Source organism: Opisthocomus hoazin, chromosome 2, assembly GCF_030867145.1.
Source record: "Opisthocomus hoazin isolate bOpiHoa1 chromosome 2, bOpiHoa1.hap1, whole genome shotgun sequence".
Lineage (NCBI taxonomy): Eukaryota > Metazoa > Chordata > Aves > Opisthocomiformes > Opisthocomidae > Opisthocomus > Opisthocomus hoazin.
The window spans coordinates 53042226-53061014 of NC_134415.1; the positions used below are offsets into that span (position 1 = coordinate 53042226).

At 41.4% G+C, this 18789-nt stretch overlaps 1 protein-coding gene across 2 annotated transcripts in view; it reads right to left on the reverse strand.

The window, feature by feature from the left end:
- Positions 1-286: 286 nt before the first annotated feature.
- ANAPC1 (anaphase promoting complex subunit 1) overlaps positions 287-18789 on the reverse strand; it is a 33911-nt gene continuing 15408 nt past the window's right edge. For both annotated transcript variants that reach the window (XM_075413661.1, XM_075413660.1), the window contains exons 23-47: positions 18712-18782; positions 18403-18581; positions 15539-15765; positions 14196-14314; positions 13396-13667; positions 12844-13078; positions 11561-11652; positions 11256-11390; positions 11007-11089; positions 10776-10854; positions 10103-10177; positions 9272-9348; positions 8946-9036; positions 8801-8854; positions 8302-8495; positions 7836-7922; positions 7188-7305; positions 6244-6321; positions 5747-5814; positions 3982-4120; positions 3501-3587; positions 2841-2936; positions 2297-2495; positions 1664-1798; positions 287-636 (exon numbers count right to left, since the gene is read on the reverse strand). In XM_075413661.1, coding sequence (XP_075269776.1) covers positions 521-636; positions 1664-1798; positions 2297-2495; positions 2841-2936; positions 3501-3587; positions 3982-4120; positions 5747-5814; positions 6244-6321; positions 7188-7305; positions 7836-7922; positions 8302-8495; positions 8801-8854; positions 8946-9036; positions 9272-9348; positions 10103-10177; positions 10776-10854; positions 11007-11089; positions 11256-11390; positions 11561-11652; positions 12844-13078; positions 13396-13667; positions 14196-14314; positions 15539-15765; positions 18403-18581; positions 18712-18782 — 3106 coding nt within the window. In that variant the 3' untranslated portion in view covers positions 287-520. The remainder of the gene's footprint in view (positions 637-1663; positions 1799-2296; positions 2496-2840; positions 2937-3500; positions 3588-3981; positions 4121-5746; positions 5815-6243; positions 6322-7187; positions 7306-7835; positions 7923-8301; positions 8496-8800; positions 8855-8945; positions 9037-9271; positions 9349-10102; positions 10178-10775; positions 10855-11006; positions 11090-11255; positions 11391-11560; positions 11653-12843; positions 13079-13395; positions 13668-14195; positions 14315-15538; positions 15766-18402; positions 18582-18711; positions 18783-18789) is intronic.

The following is an 18789-nucleotide window of genomic DNA, read 5'->3' on the forward strand; positions in this document are numbered from 1 at the left end:
TCAATCCCACGAGACAAAAATCATGGCAGTTCTTCAAAAGCACACTTGGTGCGATGCGAGTGGCATGGCTGGTGGCTTCCTTTCTGTTCCAGCCTGCGACTCCAGAGGAAAAGCAACTTTGGCATGGTCTGGGCTGCCTCTCTCCTACAATCTACAGGACCTCACGAAAGCAGATTAAGATACGTCACAAGCAAAGACGTCGTAAAACCAAGGAAGTTCTATGGTTCCCAGCCAAGGTCCTTTCAGAATTCACCACAAAAAGACATATTTGCAAACAATCCTTAGTTATAAAAGTACATTTATTATTAGCTCACTTTAACAATTTTGGTTTTATTCATTGTAACAATTTATAAATAACTCTTGGTCATAGTTGCCACATCCGGGGACAAGTTTGAAGTTGATGCTGTTTGACAAGTTACAAAATCAAGTACAGTTTTACCTGTATGTTTTTGAAAAGCATGAAACAACACACAGCTGGCTCTGTCATTCAGTAACCACACGCAGAACAAACGCTGCAGACCTATAGCACCATGGACTGTGGATTTCTAAGCAACAGAGGAGCGAGCCTTAGCAACGCACGAACTGGCATATTCAACTGCTTGAACTTCAAAAGCAGATCAGAGAAGTTCATGCTTCCTAAAGAGATTAAAGAAAGAAAGAAAATGAGCATGTACTGGTGTAACGCTTGCCCGATAAAAGAACTGTCAATAGAGGGAGGGGAACGGGCCAGAATTCAGGGCATATCTCTAGGGATGTGCTCACTGCTATTCGTTTTGTGGCAACGCTGGTTAAAAAGTAAATTTTTATATTAGAATTTTAAGAAATCCCAAATTTGGTTAATGTGGTAGGAAATCCTAGAACAAAGGTGTGTAACAGGTAGAGAGGAGACAGATAACCAGGATTTCCACAAAGGTCTTTTGACCTCAACAGACACCCAGGCACCTGACTGGAAAACGGAAGCTGAGACACATTAGCCTGTAAGGTCAGGGCACCGTTGCCTGCACAGGACTCTCAGGCTGGGGCCCGTGGCCTCTGTGAAGCCTTCAGCAGCAGATTCCTCTCACCACTGAAGGGGTAACCTTCATGTCACACCCCTAAAGCAATCCACAGAGTCCCCCAAATCAAAATCCCACTATTTCTTTTGCAACCTGAGAAACCTTAGGCAAGCAGAGGAGGACTGGTATATCCCCAAGCTGGGCTGATGGAGGACAAGAGCAAAGTGAAGTGGCCCAGAATTTCCCCGGATCCCAAATCAGATTACCACTGGAAACCTAAAAGAGCAGGTGATAGCTCTGACTAGGTGCTTATAGAAAAGAGATATAAGGACATTCAGGATATGGCTAGCCCAACAGAAAGAACGTTTTCCCGTCACAGCTTGTCCTATCTGGTCCTGCTGCCTGCGAGAACATCTGCAGGTCAGGAAAAAGCCAAGACTTTTTTAATATATAGTCTAATTCTGGCTTCTTTAGCCCTGCATAAAGTTTCTACCTATTCTGTCCACACTTGGGACAATTAACAAAGAATAAAAGTCAATGGAACAGCTTTCAGAGGAGACGCACGCTGTCACATAGTGTACAGGATATACTCCTTTTAGTATGCCAGGTGAAACCAAGGAGCGTGTGTCCATGCAATTTTAGAGTGCTGTCTGGCACTCCCGTCTTACCTTCCAAGCCTCCAGCTGCCAGCTGACCCGGCGTCGGGACAGAGTGGTAAATAAGGAAGCAAGCCAGCATGCTCAGTTGGGATTCCTCCGTGGGCTGCACGCTGAGGTAGGAATGTAGAGAGACATCCCCTCCAGCTGTAATACACAAGACACTGATGAAATTACAGAGCATTTGCGTGAGGAAACAAAGTCAAGACAACAGTATTTCCACAGAAAAAGCCCACTGAAAAGAGTCTCCATCTCCCCACAGAGCAGGCTATAGTGTTTTTTTTGCAAGCTGCCTTCATTCCACTGTGGCCACCCTCCGCCCTGTTCTCTGCTGTGGTCACCCCTTGTTTTTGCTCCTAGAAAATTCTCCCCGTGTAATATTAGGTAAGTAATTTCCCTGGCAAACATAACCTTCCATGTCAACTAAGCTTCCCACCGATACGGTCAAACATAATTCTTCAGTGAATGTTTCACACCAAACGCACTAAACTGAAAACAAGCCATTTCCTGCTAACATGCAAGTGCCTTCCCTTCAGTTATCATTTTTCAGTACTTCTGAGGCAAAAGTCAACCTGGATCAGCAAGCAGGCAAGAACGCTGAATTCCGACCACAGCTGTAGGATTAAAAGGTTATCTTCTCCATACCTTGAAGCCACTGATCCAAGGTGTTATCAATAGTGCACTTCATCACAGGCAGAAATTCAGAGTTCATGAAGAGTCCCCGGTTTGGATTCCTGCTCATCCTCTCCTGGTGACTTCTGGAACTAAAAAATTCTAACACCAGTTTTATCTGCCACAGCTCAAATGTCTCCGACATTTCTCTTCTTTCTAATCTCCTCACAGCCTAGCAGAGGGGAAATACAAAGTGACTGTGAGAATGGGAACCGGAGGAGGAAAGATACATTGCTGTCATAAACATGAGGTAAATGAATCCTAAAGACCCCCTTGCCAAGGGCTGCCCTCCTGAACATCTACTGAGAAAAACTGCCAGCTAATGTTTCTGGTGTAATTTCATTTTTCATTAACTTAGATTATTCTCCAATTTGCTTTTAAAATCTCTGCTATCCCCCTGTAAGCTCTCGCTAACATGTCTCCCATTATTCTTTCTGTCATCTGCAAATACCACACGCAACAAACATACTCTTATGTCTAAGCGTAGCTTTAAAAAAGAAAAAAGTGTTTACTCCACCTGGTCTATTGCTATGTATGTCGGCAGCATCTCTGGATTTTCTTGGGTAACACATTCATAAAGAATTGAAGAGAAAAGATCCAGGATTTCCTGTTTCTGATAAAAAACGCCTGTTTAACAAAGCACACATCCTAGATAAAATCTATTTCAGGTTCTTCCAGTGCTCACATTTCCTTCTATTAAAGTAAACTCACGCATTGACATTACATAAATCAGCGATATCTAGAAATGCTACACGGCTCGCTCTCATTCTTGGGCTTATTAAAACTAGGCATAACACTGCTGTATTTCACTCCCTCAAGTCATTTCATGCAGAGAGACACAGTGCAAAACACCCTAACCCTTTTGCAGTGACTTCACTTAAATGCTTCAGGACACTGAACAGGGCTCTCAGTATTTGTTAAACACATTCTGCAACGAATATAACTGGTGTAGACAACTAGCAGCAACTGCGATGTAACCAACGGGAAAACAAGTCAACAAAACCAACACGAACTATAGGGCCAACCCTGTTTTACACCTTTGTATTACAAAACATCCCTTAGAATATTCCCTGTTCCCACTACTTGAAGGACTGAATTCTGTTCCTCAGTTTAACGTAGGATTTTCCCACCTTTTATCCATGCAAGCAAGAAACAATGCTATATCTAGGCATCATACCTGGCCCATGTTCACAGCTGGCTTGCAGAAATAATCAGCAAATGAAAACAGAGCAGGATCAGAAGTGAAAGCTGAAATTGCTTCTGGCTAAAAAACAGATTAAAAACACACTCTTCATATGAACTTTTTGGTTTTATTGCACAAACATAATAGCAATTTATACCCAACCCCTCCTTTGCCAGCACACAAGTGAGAAGACGGTAACCTACATAAAGCACATCATGGTCAAAACTTGTCCAACGCTTCTGCCTGCCCACGACAAACGTACGTTCAGATAAGCTGCTCTTAGCTTAAGCTCATCACATGCCCTTATGAAAGCCACCAGACTTCCTTTCCCTCAAGTGAAGCAAGCAACTTCAGTACTCGGAACCATGTGGCAGAGCTGGCCGCTGGAAACAAGTAACACAGCACGATCTGCTGTGCTTCCCTCGGCCTTTCTAGAGGCAGCATTCCTGCCAGGAAACCCGTGTGGGAGCGATACCTTGAACAACCGAGCTTCAGAGTTTCGATGAGTAACAGTCTGTGCTAAGAGACTGCGCCAGCCCATCGGGTCCTCCTTGTAGGAGAGCTGCCCAGCTCTCAGCTTCACATACAAGACACCACCCTTTGAAAGAATTGATCTGAAATAACAACAGTGCTTACTTTAAATTGATACATATATACAATGAGGCAGACCTGTAAAGGAAATGTGAACTCCAATAGCTCATATGCGATAATATCCCCGGTTAGGCTTTGCCCTGATTATTTAAACCCTGCCCCACTTGCACATACACAGAAATCTTGCTATCTTCAGGACAGTCTGCTATCAAATGGTGATGTGAAGACAGGCAATATAGCACCAAAAAAAAGGGATGAGCCCTACTGATACAGGAATAACCTCCTGAAGCCACTGCAGGTTCTTGTTAGACTCTTTTAGGATGAGCACCCAGCACCAAGGAAAACCATGCAGGTTGGTATCCACAGCTTTAAAGGCATGCTGTGATAGTCCTTTCTCCACATACAAAAAAAAAAAAACAAACAACAAAACCCCACTATTCCTGACCAAGCCTACAAACAGAAGTGTGCAGCAGTTCAAAGTTACACTACTGCAAAGCAGCTGCATGTTTATCTGACTTAGAGTATGAGTTGCGCCATTAACTGTAGGCACTGTGCATCTTTAAAATAACTAAGGTATCTATATTGAAACTAACTGCTTAGCATAACAATACAGCAGCAATTCACATGTAGTAAGTAAGAGGGGAAAATTATTTCTCACACGTGCATTCATCTCCAAAACACTGCCACCTAGGTCCCCACCATTTTAAAAGGCTGGGGACAAGACAATATGGTCAGCATTGTGACATGAGAGCTTACAGATTCAACGCATCTGGAGCAAGTTCCTTAGTCACCCACACCGGTTTCTGCTGCAGCAGCACAGGAAGGCTCTTTTGGACAAACAAGTCCTCAAGTGTGGCAAAGGCTCAACCCACAAGGACAAAGCTGGCTTCTGCCAGTGCTGGTGCAGGAGATGAACCAGCACGTGCCTCCTGATCTGGAGGACTCTGCAGTCTGCCTCCGTCCCGTTTGTTATTCTTAAAGGCATGGACCAACAGATGCTGCATTGTGGTGCCTAATTTAATCTGAATCGTGGCAGTCGAAGTAACTAGAAAAACCATGTCATTGATGAAACATGCAGCTGGCTGCTTCCACACTACTCACAGCGGCAAGCTACACTGTAGGCTGTTACGCGCAAAGATGAGAATGATTTTACCCACAGATACTGCATTTTAACTCTCCGTCGGGCAACTGTGAAAAACAGAAATCTTACCGGAATGCAGTAAGCAGTACTTTGTATACTTTATGTAACATGAGAAAAATACTATTTCACAAAACAGTAACAGTTAGCTAACTACTGTATCAACAGTCTGGGAAACATGACATCACATCAACTCAAAACTAAACTAAAACCATGAGTTTAAGATGGTTTCTGGTACTGCTCAATCCCGCTGCCAATATCTGCGGTTTTTACTATCAGGTTTTCCCCTGCCCTGTTTTTGTATGAATTATTCACATCAATAGGTGAAACCAACTACGCAGTTTCTTTCTTCACCCTAAAGTACTGTCAAATGCACAACAGTGAACTGATCAAAATCAGACTTCTTTCCAAACTGTAGGTGTTACAAGTACAGGAGGTTTTAAAAAAATAATAAAAAAAAAAATGTTACTACAAGGTCATTATTCAGTTAAGCATTACAAAGAATACTCACTTTAGATGATTCGTTCCCTTGCTTAAATCTATTGATAATTCCCAGTACCGTGGTCCCTTCACTCTGATCTGTCAATGTAAGCATTTTTATTACTAGATATAACCAGAATCATAAAATTAAGAGTCTTCTACATAAGCCTACAATTCTTTCTGGGCCCTTACAAGGGCATGTGCCCTTTTTAGTGCTACCCACCCCGAAAACTCAGAAGGAAGAGCATCTAGCTTTGTCTCTCCTACAGTGAAGCTTTCTGGTGCAGGGAACTCCCTGTTACACCAGATCTTAAAAGCGTTATGATCAAGACCGTGTGGCATTATTTAGCATATGTGCTCCATAGTGACAGAATTGTCTTCGTAGCCATTGCCATAGGACAGTGTTGTCCAGAGTCTGGCCAAAGTTGGACAGGGAATCAAAGAAAAGTCATCAAGTCTCTCTTTTTGTGCTGTTTGTGACAAAAAACGGGTGATTAAATTCCTCATTAAAATGGGGACTTCCTTTACCTGCTTCAGTAAGTGAAGCTCTGGAAGAAGTGTGGGTGCCATCAGTTCCTCGGTGGCTTCTGCATACCACTGCGTGCCCTTCAAAATGCCACCAGCATTAGCGTATTAGTAAAGTTCATTTTCGTGTGAAAAGAAAGAAAATGTGCATCTCATACATAACAACTCCACTGGCAGAGGCCAGTCAGTTTCTGTTCCTGAGTTCTGAGTAAATACATGACTTAGCATTGCCTTTAATGTCAGGAAATGTAAGCCTAAATTAAAGGTGTATTTCCCATGGACGGATCAACACATAACATTGTGCAAGTCAGGCACACTTCAACTGATACCTGAAGGTTTGATAAATAAACTATATTATGAACATGCAGAACTCTTTGCCAAAACCGCAAGGGATCCAGGTCGCATCACTTCTCCCCTGAAATCCCAGTAACCCTTTCTTTACCACTTTCATGAGCATCACCTGTCTCACGTGAGCCTGTATAACATAAATCCTGCAGAAACGACTCTTCCTCAAAAGACACATAATGCAAGCACCACAGAGAAACATTAAGTTGACTGTTTCAGCAGAATTAGAAGGCTTTTAAAACCACAGATGGTACCAACCACCGCTGCAGCTTTGAAAGTCCTTCCCCTTTCAGAAAGCGGAGAACTATGACCCCGGGTCAGTCATTACACACTTGACTGTTTGAATATTTTGTGGTGCCTTTTACTTGTCCTGTAGTCTGCTCTCAAGGTGAGATCAAAGCACTTGTAAGGTGTGAGTGGGCTGAGCACAACTCTTCAATTATTTGCGTAGAACCTGGCTCGTCTCCACCACAACCTGAAAACAAACCCAAGGCTGCTGGCCACAACAATGAAAATAGCGTGCCTTTGGTACATCAGAGTCTTCAGTTGTCTCCCACACCTTCTCAAAGACCTTGCTCCTTACTGCTTCCCAGACACATTACCTTGTAGGTAACCTCTATCAGTGCGTAACAAGGGGTGTTTGAATCCACATCAACAGGTGTTAAGAGCCTTGGTTCTGCCGCCAGCACGTACAAGTGACGCAAAGCCTGAAGGTGGTACCTGTGTGCGGGAATGAGGAGTTCAGCACTGTGCGGTCCAGGCAGGGAACAATCCCCAAATACCAAACTATACACAGGTCAATAACAAAACATAGTTGTTGATTAAACCAAAGAGAAATCTGTAGTAATGTAGTAGGGCTTTTTTGTTTTGTTTTGTTTTTTTTTAACATGTATGGGCTAGCTACAAGAAGAGGACTTAACGAGTAGTAACCAAAACTGATTAAGAGTCATTAACGGACAGATCTTGCATGAAAACTTTTCAGCCGAGCAAACTGCAACAGTCATGTCAGAGGAGCACAGTGCAGAACCTCAGGAAACCTGCTTGCATTTCCTCACTGATCAAAAATCACTACTATCATCTTATATCTTCACTTATTTCTTCTCTTTTCCACTTTTTTTTTTTTTGGAAAACCTCCAAAAATCTATTTACAGAGCACCTAGGTAAAAATTCGAGATCATTTGCCTCTAGATAACCTCTTTTCTAAGAAGATGATTTAGCTTAAGGAAACACGAACCCTAGTAAACCCTTACCGATTGTCCGTGCTGTGAACAGGGAAGTGAGGGTAGAGAGCACAGAGCAGAGCAGCAATTGAAGAATTTGAAGTGCTTAGCGAATACCTGTAGAAAAAACATTATCTACTAGTTTCCATGCTAACAAACACTAGCCACTACCACAGGTGTTCAAAATATTTTGGTGCCCCAGGGAAGGGAAGGACAGTAGCAACTACAGGCAAGGAATTTACAAATGTGTTCCTACAGCAGCCAAAACAAACACGTAGTGGTAGGAAATAAACACAAGCCAGAAACATTTCTATGGCACTTAAGTAACACAGTACCTAGAAGACAACAGGACTTTCATTTGCAATAGAAGACATATTTATGCACCCATATGTTATTTTAAAAAAAAAGGAAGAAAATCAAGTAAACTGCACACTGCTCCAGCTTTTGCAGGAGAATTGAAAGGAGAAAAAACTTGTCTTTGGATATGGCAAGTTACCTTCCTCCTCCCAGAAAGAGAAGCCCCAAAGCCATGTGGTGAGCCAGGTGGAACCCATAGTTCATCTCTCCACCTGTCTTCTTGTGCATGAAACGGCAAAGCTGAAGGACTTTCAGGTTTCCAGAGCCAGCCATCACCATTGCAAGAGACAGCAGCAAGACGCTCAAGCATGTTTCGAGATTATAGTGACCTGTCTTCAAGTAGAATAGGGAAGGCATTATTACACTTCTGTGGTCAAATGGATGCTTCTGGTCAGTCCTAAGACGCTGCTTTCCACCCTAAATTTCAAAACCCACATTCCACAGAAAGAGGGAGAGCGGAGAACCAGCAAAGTCCTTAACAAAAATGATTCACAGCCCTGCCACATTCTGTGAATAGTCTGTAATATGGAAAAATAAAAGGGATGTTTTTGTTTCCATTAAGGTTTTGGTGAGGTTTATCAAAGTACGTTACACAACAAAGCCTCCTTTTCATTGAGAGAAAAGGAGAAAGAACTTACTACTGCAGCTGTTGGTGCTGACAAACACTTCAGGAAGTCTGTTGCGTATTTGTACTGGAAAGAAAAGAAATGCGTACTAAATACCCATACAAAAGACAACTTACACCTCTATGGAAATTGAAGGGAAAAAATAAAAACCTCTCACCAAGCACTTGAATGCTGCAAGATTTTCTGAACCAGCAAATCGAAATCCCAGTGACAAACATGCTCCAGCAATGATGTAGACATGAGCTTGCCTAATAAGCAATATAAACAGGAAATGACTAAATGTTTCTCTTTTACTCATCTGAATACGCATCACCAACTCCTTTATAATTAAAAAAAGGGAAAATTAAAAAGACAGATTTATCCTTTACAGGAAATGGAGAATAAAATTCCCTAAATATCGAGTGGTTTTTTTTTTGCATACTGGTATGTCTTTATAGAGTTCAGATGCATGTTTCAGGAGAAGAATCTTTACATGTTACTTACGCCAGTGTTTCTAAACTCAGGTCTTCAGATGAAGGCAGCTCTGTTGCATGAAGAGATATACTGTTCTCTCTTATGATCTACAAAAAGCATGAGAGAAAAAAAAATTAATTCAAGGGAAACCGATCATTTAACTTTGGGCATCAAGGGTTCATAAGTGATACAAAACAGGTCTGCTTCACAGGCATATAAAAGCTGTTTGTTGCTTTTGGTTTATTTTTTTTCCATATGCTATTGTTCCATTGTACTTCTGATCCAAAAGGGATACCTTCCAGTGCTCCTGGATCTGGTCTCTTACAGATTTCTAATATAATGGTAAGAGTGTGTCAGAAGCACGATGTTACTGTATGTACTCAAATATGAGAGAAAACAGAACAAGATGAGATCTCAAGAGGCCACAGAGACCATCAGCATCCTGTATTTCTGACAGATGCTTATCTAAATTGGTCTTAAAAATTCCATACAACATATCTTGGAATATCACTGATCTCACTGTTGAAAAGCTATTCCTAGCGCTCAACTGAAACCTCCTTGTAGCAATTTTGCACTCGGCTTCTTGCTTGGTCAATGTGGAGAGAAGTTTAATCCCCTTCTCTCTCTGGCACCATTTTCTGTCTTGAACAGTTGCATCCCTCCTCAACTCTCTCCTTTCTAGTGTGATGGGATGGGAGTCCCCACTTCTCCAGGAATCCAATGTAACCGTCATCCCTTCATGTGAACACAATTAACATACATTTTCTTATGCACCTTGTGTGACTAAGGAAATGTTCACAGGCAGAACAATCCAGCGAGATGTAAAATTGGGAAGTAAACACATTAAGTGCAAATACCTACTTGAGGTACGTTGCTATTAACCCACTTGGAACTGGGCAAGATGTCATCCCACAAAATCAGGCACCGAGCCAAGGTCTAAAAAAGTGAGAAAGCCAAAACATAATGAAGAAAAAACAACCCAACACACACAACAATGGCATTTTTTTAATGCACTAAATGCATCCAGAAACACAGACAATCCAGCTACCCACTAGCAGCTTCTTCACTGTTTCTCAGCCTTCATATCAGAAATCACAAAACAGCTTTTGTTTTAAGAGATGCAAATTCTGCTGCAGCAAAAGGAACCACAGAATAAATCCTTGCAAGGTCTGTATCTTTAGCAGGTAAACTGCGATGAAAATTCACTATGTACTTATTACAGACACTGAGGTCTAACTTATTTTTTATCTGTGAAATTAATCTGCGAAAAGCTATAAAAAATTACCTAAACTTTTAACGTTCTACATAAAATGTATCATTCAAATATTTCTCACTAAATTCTGTCTTTACCACTGCATGACGAGCAAGCTGCCTTACTACAAGCAGAAATTGTTTGAAGGTATGAGTTCAGCTGACAAGCAACAGGGTTGCCAGCTATCTAAAGGATTCTGCATGTTAGGCATGTGGACTGGATTGATGGGGGGGGGGGCACGGAACTCAGTAGACTGAGAGATGAAACAAAAGAAAATATTACCCTCAATAAAAGGAACTCCGGTTTTACAAAGTCCAGCAAATACATGGTATCTGGTGCTTGAAGCCAGTCAGCAATGGATCTGCAGAGCACAGTAAAGGCACGGGGTTTCAAGGTCTTATTTCAGCAACACACAAAACTGAGTAAGCCACACAAAGCAGAGCCAACATTACAGCAGTTTAAACTGCTATCACAAGTTACTGCAAAATGTCTGAGCAACTGCAAGGTTAATACCTGTTATTAGTCTTTAGGTAGATCATAGCAAGTGCAAGTGTGGCACCCGGACAAGTAACATCCACATTTATGGTGTCTCCCTCCTGTGAAAACACAATGCATACTTTCAGAGCAGTTGACTAGGAAGGAAACAGCCTGTAGCGATGTGTATACACACTCAAAGTCACTTGGTGCAGAGACACACACACGTCTCAGACTTCTAACTATTGCTATTTTTAGCTTAAATGACCAAAAATCATCCACACGTACCTTGATTTGATAACTGGGAGACTTGTGCTTCTCCCTGTGCATTCCTGCTTGGAATCGCCTGTGACCCCCAACCATATACTGGTAAAGCTGCTCTGGAACATTGAGGTCCGACATGCCTATTAAATTACTGCCGTGCTAAGGAATGAAGAGGAGAAGAAATATTACGGAAGTGCCTTCCCATATAATAAAAAAATGCTTTTGGCCAAAGGCAGTTGGGAGTGAAGGATGACACAGCTCTTTTTACCCCACCTCAATATATAATGATTCTTCTACTAATAGCAGTTGAAATGAAGAGTGGCACTTACCCCTAGGCAAACCATGCCTAAGGCTAGCCCTGATGCAAGGGAATAGGACTCTCTGTCTGTGCAATACTCCATTTCTGGTCCAGGGGGACGTCCTGGAGAAAACAGAACAGTAAAATTCATCTTCTAAAATTCCAGCTAAGTAAATACTGTTTAATTAAGCACTACATTCCTAATGAAATGAGGACAAAAAAATCTTTCCCGTTTCAAGAAAGTCCTCAGTGGAATTACAAGTAATTGCCACTTAACTCATCCATCACCAAATGGTAAATCCCTTCAGAAGCAGTACATATTGCTAAATTATATGCTTGGCGTTCAGAGACACAGTGAAAATCCCATATTACAATTGTATATACTTTAAGACCTCTGAACCTATCCAAACGATGTCAGCAGAGTGCAAAAGCTGTTGCTAGAAAAGATTACACATATCAAATTAGCAGAAACCTAACAGATACAATTTCACCCTTAAAATTTATCCCATTCTCTATTTAATAAGCCATACAGTCTCTTTTAACTAAAGTTACATATAAACATGAATAAGAACTTAACTGTTACAAATAAAATCAGAAGAACTATGCACAGAATGAGGACACAATTCAGTTCAGAAATTTACTGTTCAGAATCAGCTCTTGAAGACTACTGTTTAGCAAGCCTTAAACAAATTATGGAGCAGGAGAATCTAAGACACGATAGCTGCACTTCCACCAACCTAGAGAGCCAAAACAACTGTCCTTGCAAGAAGAAAGCATTTTTTTCCCCACCCAGTGCCTCTGTCTCTGGTTTCTACAGTGGCAGCTATCTCATGGACAGACAGGACAAACAACAAATGTCTGGGAAGCATCAGATGTGTTGGGTACACAGTGTGCAGTAGGTCTACTCAAAGCCTATTCAGGGTCAGGATCTCTGCAGATACGGCATCCAGGTCAGGAGAAACGTGTAGCTACAGCAGTCCTTTTACCAAGTAGCTGGGAACCCCAGAAACCACAGACCAGCTTTCATCAGGCAACATTTCCAGATAGAAAACGCCTATGTCCAGCAATGCTGCTGCTACCTCTCTTCTACTAAATTCCATGATTGTTCTACGCTATACAAACACACAGTTCACAGTAACTTCTGTTCCTCTGAAAATAGAAGATGAGGTTTGGAAGCGAGAGGTCATTATTGTGGTGGGAGATGTACAGTTAGAAGAAATGTTAAAATTCTCAGCTCCTTGATGCATTGTACAAATCATTCACGCGTTGTGACTCTGCCAGCCCACATCCCATTTTTTCAGTGTTAGCACCTACCTATTTCAGCAAGCAGAACCTCAGCTGTGTGCCTGTGAGCGGTGCCCTGATAGACAAGGCCTATTCCTATCACGGCAGCCACCTGCACATTGTGGGGGACATCCAGCTCTGTTGAAGTTGGTGGCAGGAGGGCAGGTATGTGGATGCTCAGGAGTCGTGTAATGGCCATATCCATTGTGCCCAGTTTGGCAGCAGAAACACCAAGCAACAGTCCGATACTTGTCATCTCATGGCCCTGAGAAAGGAAACAAATATCAGCGACCAAAAAAAGCAGACATGTTCAGAAACTATTTGTCCCAGTGTTCCACTCACATATTCCAATGAGCTGTGCACAATATGGAAAGATACAGTGATAAAACTGCTGAAAATCTTTTAAATAAAGTCCTACACTACTAACATTAACGAAGCAGCTCTGATATTCTCCCATACCAGGAAACTTCTAACAGTGTTTCAAAGAAATCTGTTGACTTTTCTTTTTTGTTTTGTTTAAAGAATTCAAGTTCTATAGATATTTCTCTTTGTTGCTTCTGAAAGTAGGCAAGGAGGCCTCACCTTTGTTAAGTAGTCGTGTATATTGAGCGTGGCAAGTTTTGTGAGATGTCCATTGAGACCCAGAGCCATGAGGAAGCCCGCATATTCATTGGCTAGTTCGGCAATTTTGGGCTTGTTATAGACAATCCAAGCAGAGTCTATCTGTGAAGCAGGTGCTATCTTCAGACCGGCAGCTACCCCATTGTGAAAGCTGGCCCAGCAAGCCATGTTAGGAGGCACATCAATGTTCCCACTGTTCAGATCAACAGTAGTATTCCTGGGAGGAGCACGGCCTGCTCACAATAGAATAATTAAAAGCAATGAGGTGAATTTAAACCAGTTCAGAAACAGCTCTCAGCTTCAGTAGGGTGGCAAGTGAATAAACACTGACAGCATGCTGGGTAACACTTCTGAGACAGCCTCGAGTATCTTCATGCATGTCAGAAGACAGAGGCACAGCATAACATATAAACCAGCGATGTGGACTTGAATGACCTCAACACTGACCAGCTGCATGTCCTTAGGCAATTTATTTCACTTCGCTTCTCAGAACATACCCGATATAAAGTCTGTATTAGATAGTAACAGCGGCCTTGACCATTCCAGGAGAAGAATTTAGTAGGCAACAGATTCAAAACCAAGAAGAGCTATTTCTTCACAAAAAGCACACTTAAGCGATGCAGCTCTTTTCAGAAAGACAGAGAAGACACTACAACAATTACAAGAGATTCAAAAAGAAATGAGATAACACACTGGAAAGAAACTCCATCACGTTCTGTTAAATACTGAACTTCTTTGAAAGTAAATGCTGACCAACATACCAGTTAGATTCAGCTTAGGGATAGGCAACTGCTCCGTTGGAACAGGGTGATATGAGAATAGCGTGAACATTCCTCGTCCAACAGGTAGTGCCATGGTTCGCTGGCACAGCTGTAACAACCTGTTGAGGAGACAAAAGCAAAACCAAGCCAACTGCTTAAAATGGAAAATTTTTCCAAGTATGTGATATAAAATGAACTTACAGGCAACAAGCACTGGACAGATAATTTTTTTTTTCCCCAACTACGAGAGAGCATGTTGTCTCTCCTTAATTAGTAGGCCAAACTTCTGAACGAAATCCTTGGCCCTTACAAGATTAATCTCAAAGATTTGCTTTAGCTAACGTCATGTTGAAACTTGCCACTATTTTTCCCTTAAAGCTAGGTGCTAGTCAAACAAATCTGTGCTATGGACAATTTAGCACCCGTATCAGAAACAAGGTGAAAGGAGAAAGCAAAACAAAGCCGACTGCTGTATGGGATCTTGCTATGACTAGTGATCACATCTAGTAATAACCTGTGTACAGAACTAATACTGCACTTCCAAGAATGCTGACCACAATTCTCTATGATTTACTCTGGAAACACTTTCTAAACTTGTTAGATTACTCAGCTTGTTAGGTCAGACAAAAATTTGAGGCAATCCTTTAGCTTCCTACTTCTGTAGAGTGTTTTGCATGTTAACAACACTCTGAAGATTGCATTTTTCTTTTCTTTTTTTAAAGATATATTTAACACTCTCAAAACAAATTAATAAAGAAGCAGCATGGGGACAATTATGAGGCCACTGGGCATACAATGGCTCCAATAGGAGGTTTCAAAAGAGAGAGGGATGGAACAGTGAATTTGCTTTCTGTAGAATTAACTAGATCCCCTGACCCAAGCCTTGCTTAGACCTAAGATCAGCCCTGAACAAAAGGCTCTCCAGTTTTAGGCAGGGGATGGATGATGCTTTGTTCTCTACAGAGACATATTCTCTACAGAGTAGGTCCTGTTTATGTTTCATACTTTTTAGGTGGAAAATAAATGCTATGATATGCTTTCAAACCCTAACTCAGCATACTGGTTGAGGTTCATACTAACAGTCTGTCCCATATGCTGCTCCAATCCCAAGAGCCCTCCAACTCAAATACAGCAGAGTTTTGATGTAGACTGAGCTTCAAAGACTTGGATTATGAAATCCAACCCTCTTGTATGTGTCCTTCACTCAGGCCTGCCTACTTTAATGTTCAGTTCAGACTAAAATACACTGCATTGTTTGATTAAGCCGCCAAAAGTATTCACACAAATTTTTACTTGAGTGAAATACTAATGAGAAACAGCTAGAAACTGAGAGAGTTCTTTACCGGTTTTCTTTCTCTTCGATGTATTCGTGGTCACTAGCTTCTGGCATCTGCACTACATTGACACGAACGGGACGGGCACTCTGAAGGAGTCTGCGTACTTCCTGCACTCTCAAATCCTCACTCCATATTAGCGACATCACTTCCTCGTTCATGTCATTCATGCCATCCTCATCCTCCTCCGATTCAGTTCCAGAAGGAATATCAGAGGATGGCACTGAGCCCACAGACTGCAAAGGAAAGAGAGAGAAGTCATTTCCAGTAGTGCACCCAGATACCAGCATCACAGTCTGAATGCACTCAGCACAATTACCCATACTGAGATGGGTCTGTAAATAGAATGGACTGAGATTCATACAGTCATGAATGACACTGTTCACCCACTCCTTACATTCATTTAGAAGGCCATGAGGAGTTCTGGACATTGTAATCAACTATTTTTGCATACCTAAATAACTATCAAGACAGGAGGAGATGATGTCCCAAATACATCAAAGATGTAGCAAAGCCTGCTGAGCAAGGACTGACAAGGTAGAGTTTGCAGAGGTGACATACAAAACAGTTGCCTTTCAAAACTAATTCTTGTTTCAGAGCAGTAGTAGGAAAGGGCTTTCCCCTCCCTGTCTACACAATTATCTATGATGGCTATGAAAACATATGGTTTTCTCTTCAATTTCAGCAGTGAAAAACAAAAACCTAGCTGGATATTTTGATCTATATTAAAACAGAGGTTAAACTCCAAAAGGTACACAGTCCCCTGGTGACAATCTGCTTCTAGAAGTGCCAGTACCTACTGACCCCCAACCCAATCAGAGCTGCTGTTCTGCATATTCTGTTTGGGAACCTGCTTTATTGTTCTGATCATTGATGTTTTCATGAATTAGTGCTTTAATATGGATTCCCCCTTGCAACAACCTTAAAAAAAACAAGCTACCTATTAAAATAAACAGTCAGCCTGCATGGCAGTAAATTCCAAATGTTTGTTGCCATCAGCCAACCTGGCTTTCACCACAGTAGCAGAATGTTTTTTGAACTTGCACATCAGAGCTTCAGGGCCAGAAAAATACTGAAGCGTTTCATTGCTTCAAAACACTATGGAACAGTCCTCTTTCTATGTAAGATTTACAAAATCCTCATTTAAGAGTCTGTCCTCCCCTGTTTATTCACATCACACAAACGATGCACAGGACCACCAACAAGAATGGCAAGGATAGCACAGGTCAGGATGCATGGTTCACTATATTTTTAAAAAGCTCTGAAGAAATAACCTTTCCTGCAGAATATACAGTTTCCTTACTGTCTGACAAAATAATTTGGACACTGACCCTAAGGTGTGCCAGCATGTTCCTCTTTCTTTTCCATCTTTCAGGGATGAGAGATTAACTTAAAAATAACAAGGCAAGTGATGACAAATATTGATATTATAAATCGAGGAACAAAAAAACCCACACCTCTCTCTAAACTGGTCATTTTTCCTGTTCTATACCTCAGAATTTCAACAAGCTGAAAGATACAGAATCACACAGACCAGACTGAATGCAGGGTCTTCCTAAGGCTCACTGGTAACTCACGACACCAGGAGTGCAAGTAAATTAACAGCTGATGAATGAAAACCAATTTCTTATGATAAATACACACTAAATCTCAATACATAACTGCACCACCCATATAGTCAGCGTCCGTTTTGAAACAGGAAACTCCACCCTGCCCTCCTGAGAAATCACAAACAATTTGGTGTTTGAAGATCATTTTACCCTTTTAAGGTAACATATATTCGAGGCATTGTTATAAAGTAAGTGATAAAATCAAATTTATCATCATTTTAAGATTCAGTACTGTTACAGTTGGGCAAAACTTCACCAGCAGAAAATAAGATGGATTTCTAATGAATGGTGTCACATCAGATTTGAACATGTAGTTCATTTACTTTTCTGCTAAATTAACTTCAAAAAAAAAACCAAAAAAACCCACAAAACCAGAAAACCAAAACTTTTCTGATATGTAGCTAGTCATGAAGCCTCCTTTATAAAAAGTCGGAATAATTTTAATATCACTTTCAAAGCTAAGTCAGCAAAAAGGATCTTGACCAAGCTGTACTTGAGACTATGAGTTCCTCTTCTTGACTTCTTAAAAGGCTACAACAATCCCTCTGTTACTATTAAGTGCTTTTATGCATGCCACTAGCCAGGCTTTCAAGACGAGTTTTGACTTTCAGAGTGTCCTTAACTAAAGACACTTAAGTGAGCTACAACTTGGTGGGAATCACTAGCATCTTACAATCAGAAGAAAATACTTAAAAGAAAAACACCATACTTTTTTTCCACTTCAGGATACAAATAACTAAACCCTTTTTGAGGAAAAAAAAAGTATCTAAAAAGTGTATTTCAGAAAGCAAACCAGTTCTTCCAGAGAAGAGGGAGACGCCAGCTATGTCAGCCCAAGAAGGAGCCAGACTGACATACACCCACTTCCTTCCCCCTGTGCCATTGCTGTTTTGATGGCAGAGTCTCTGGACAGAGTACCAAGACCTCTCTAACACCTCTCAAAGGTACATCCATTCTGGAGAGGAGGAGGACTTCCAGAAGCAATCAAATAGCTCTGTAGGCAACACTTTGGAGCACCATGCTTAAATTAAGTTTAAAATCTGTTTTATATTGACAGTTTCCACAGCTACGTATGTACTCTTTCTGTGCTGGATGCCAGTTTTTATACTGAAGCCTTCATATGCATGCAAACCCTGTCTTGCTCTCAATCTTGAACTCTGCACCTTCTGATGTCCTGAGCATCAGCACATGGTGGAGAAATTTATGAACAGAGTGCTCTGCCCAATACCCAGTACTGTGAAATCCATTTATGTCCATACTCACAGATTTACCCTTTTGCAGGTTCCCTTCACACGCCTGTTTGGACAGATCCTGGCGCCCAATCAAGAGACAAACTGCTTCTGGCCAGTCTGACGCAGGCTGCTCTCGGCAATAATATATTGCATCTCTAATAGGAAGAGCTACACCAAAGGGGAGAGACTCCAGATCTCTTAAGGTGAAACCTTAAAATTAATGAGGAAAAACCAGAAACCGTTTTATCAAAACTAGATAAAGTGCATATCACGTTATGCAAGCACAAGACTATTACTTAGAATTGTTACCATTTTGCACAATGATAAAAGCTGCTCTTACCAACATCAGTCATCCAAATAACTAACTTTTCAGCCAGGCTGGAAACAGACGTGCTGTGTCTGAAACTACATCTGTAAA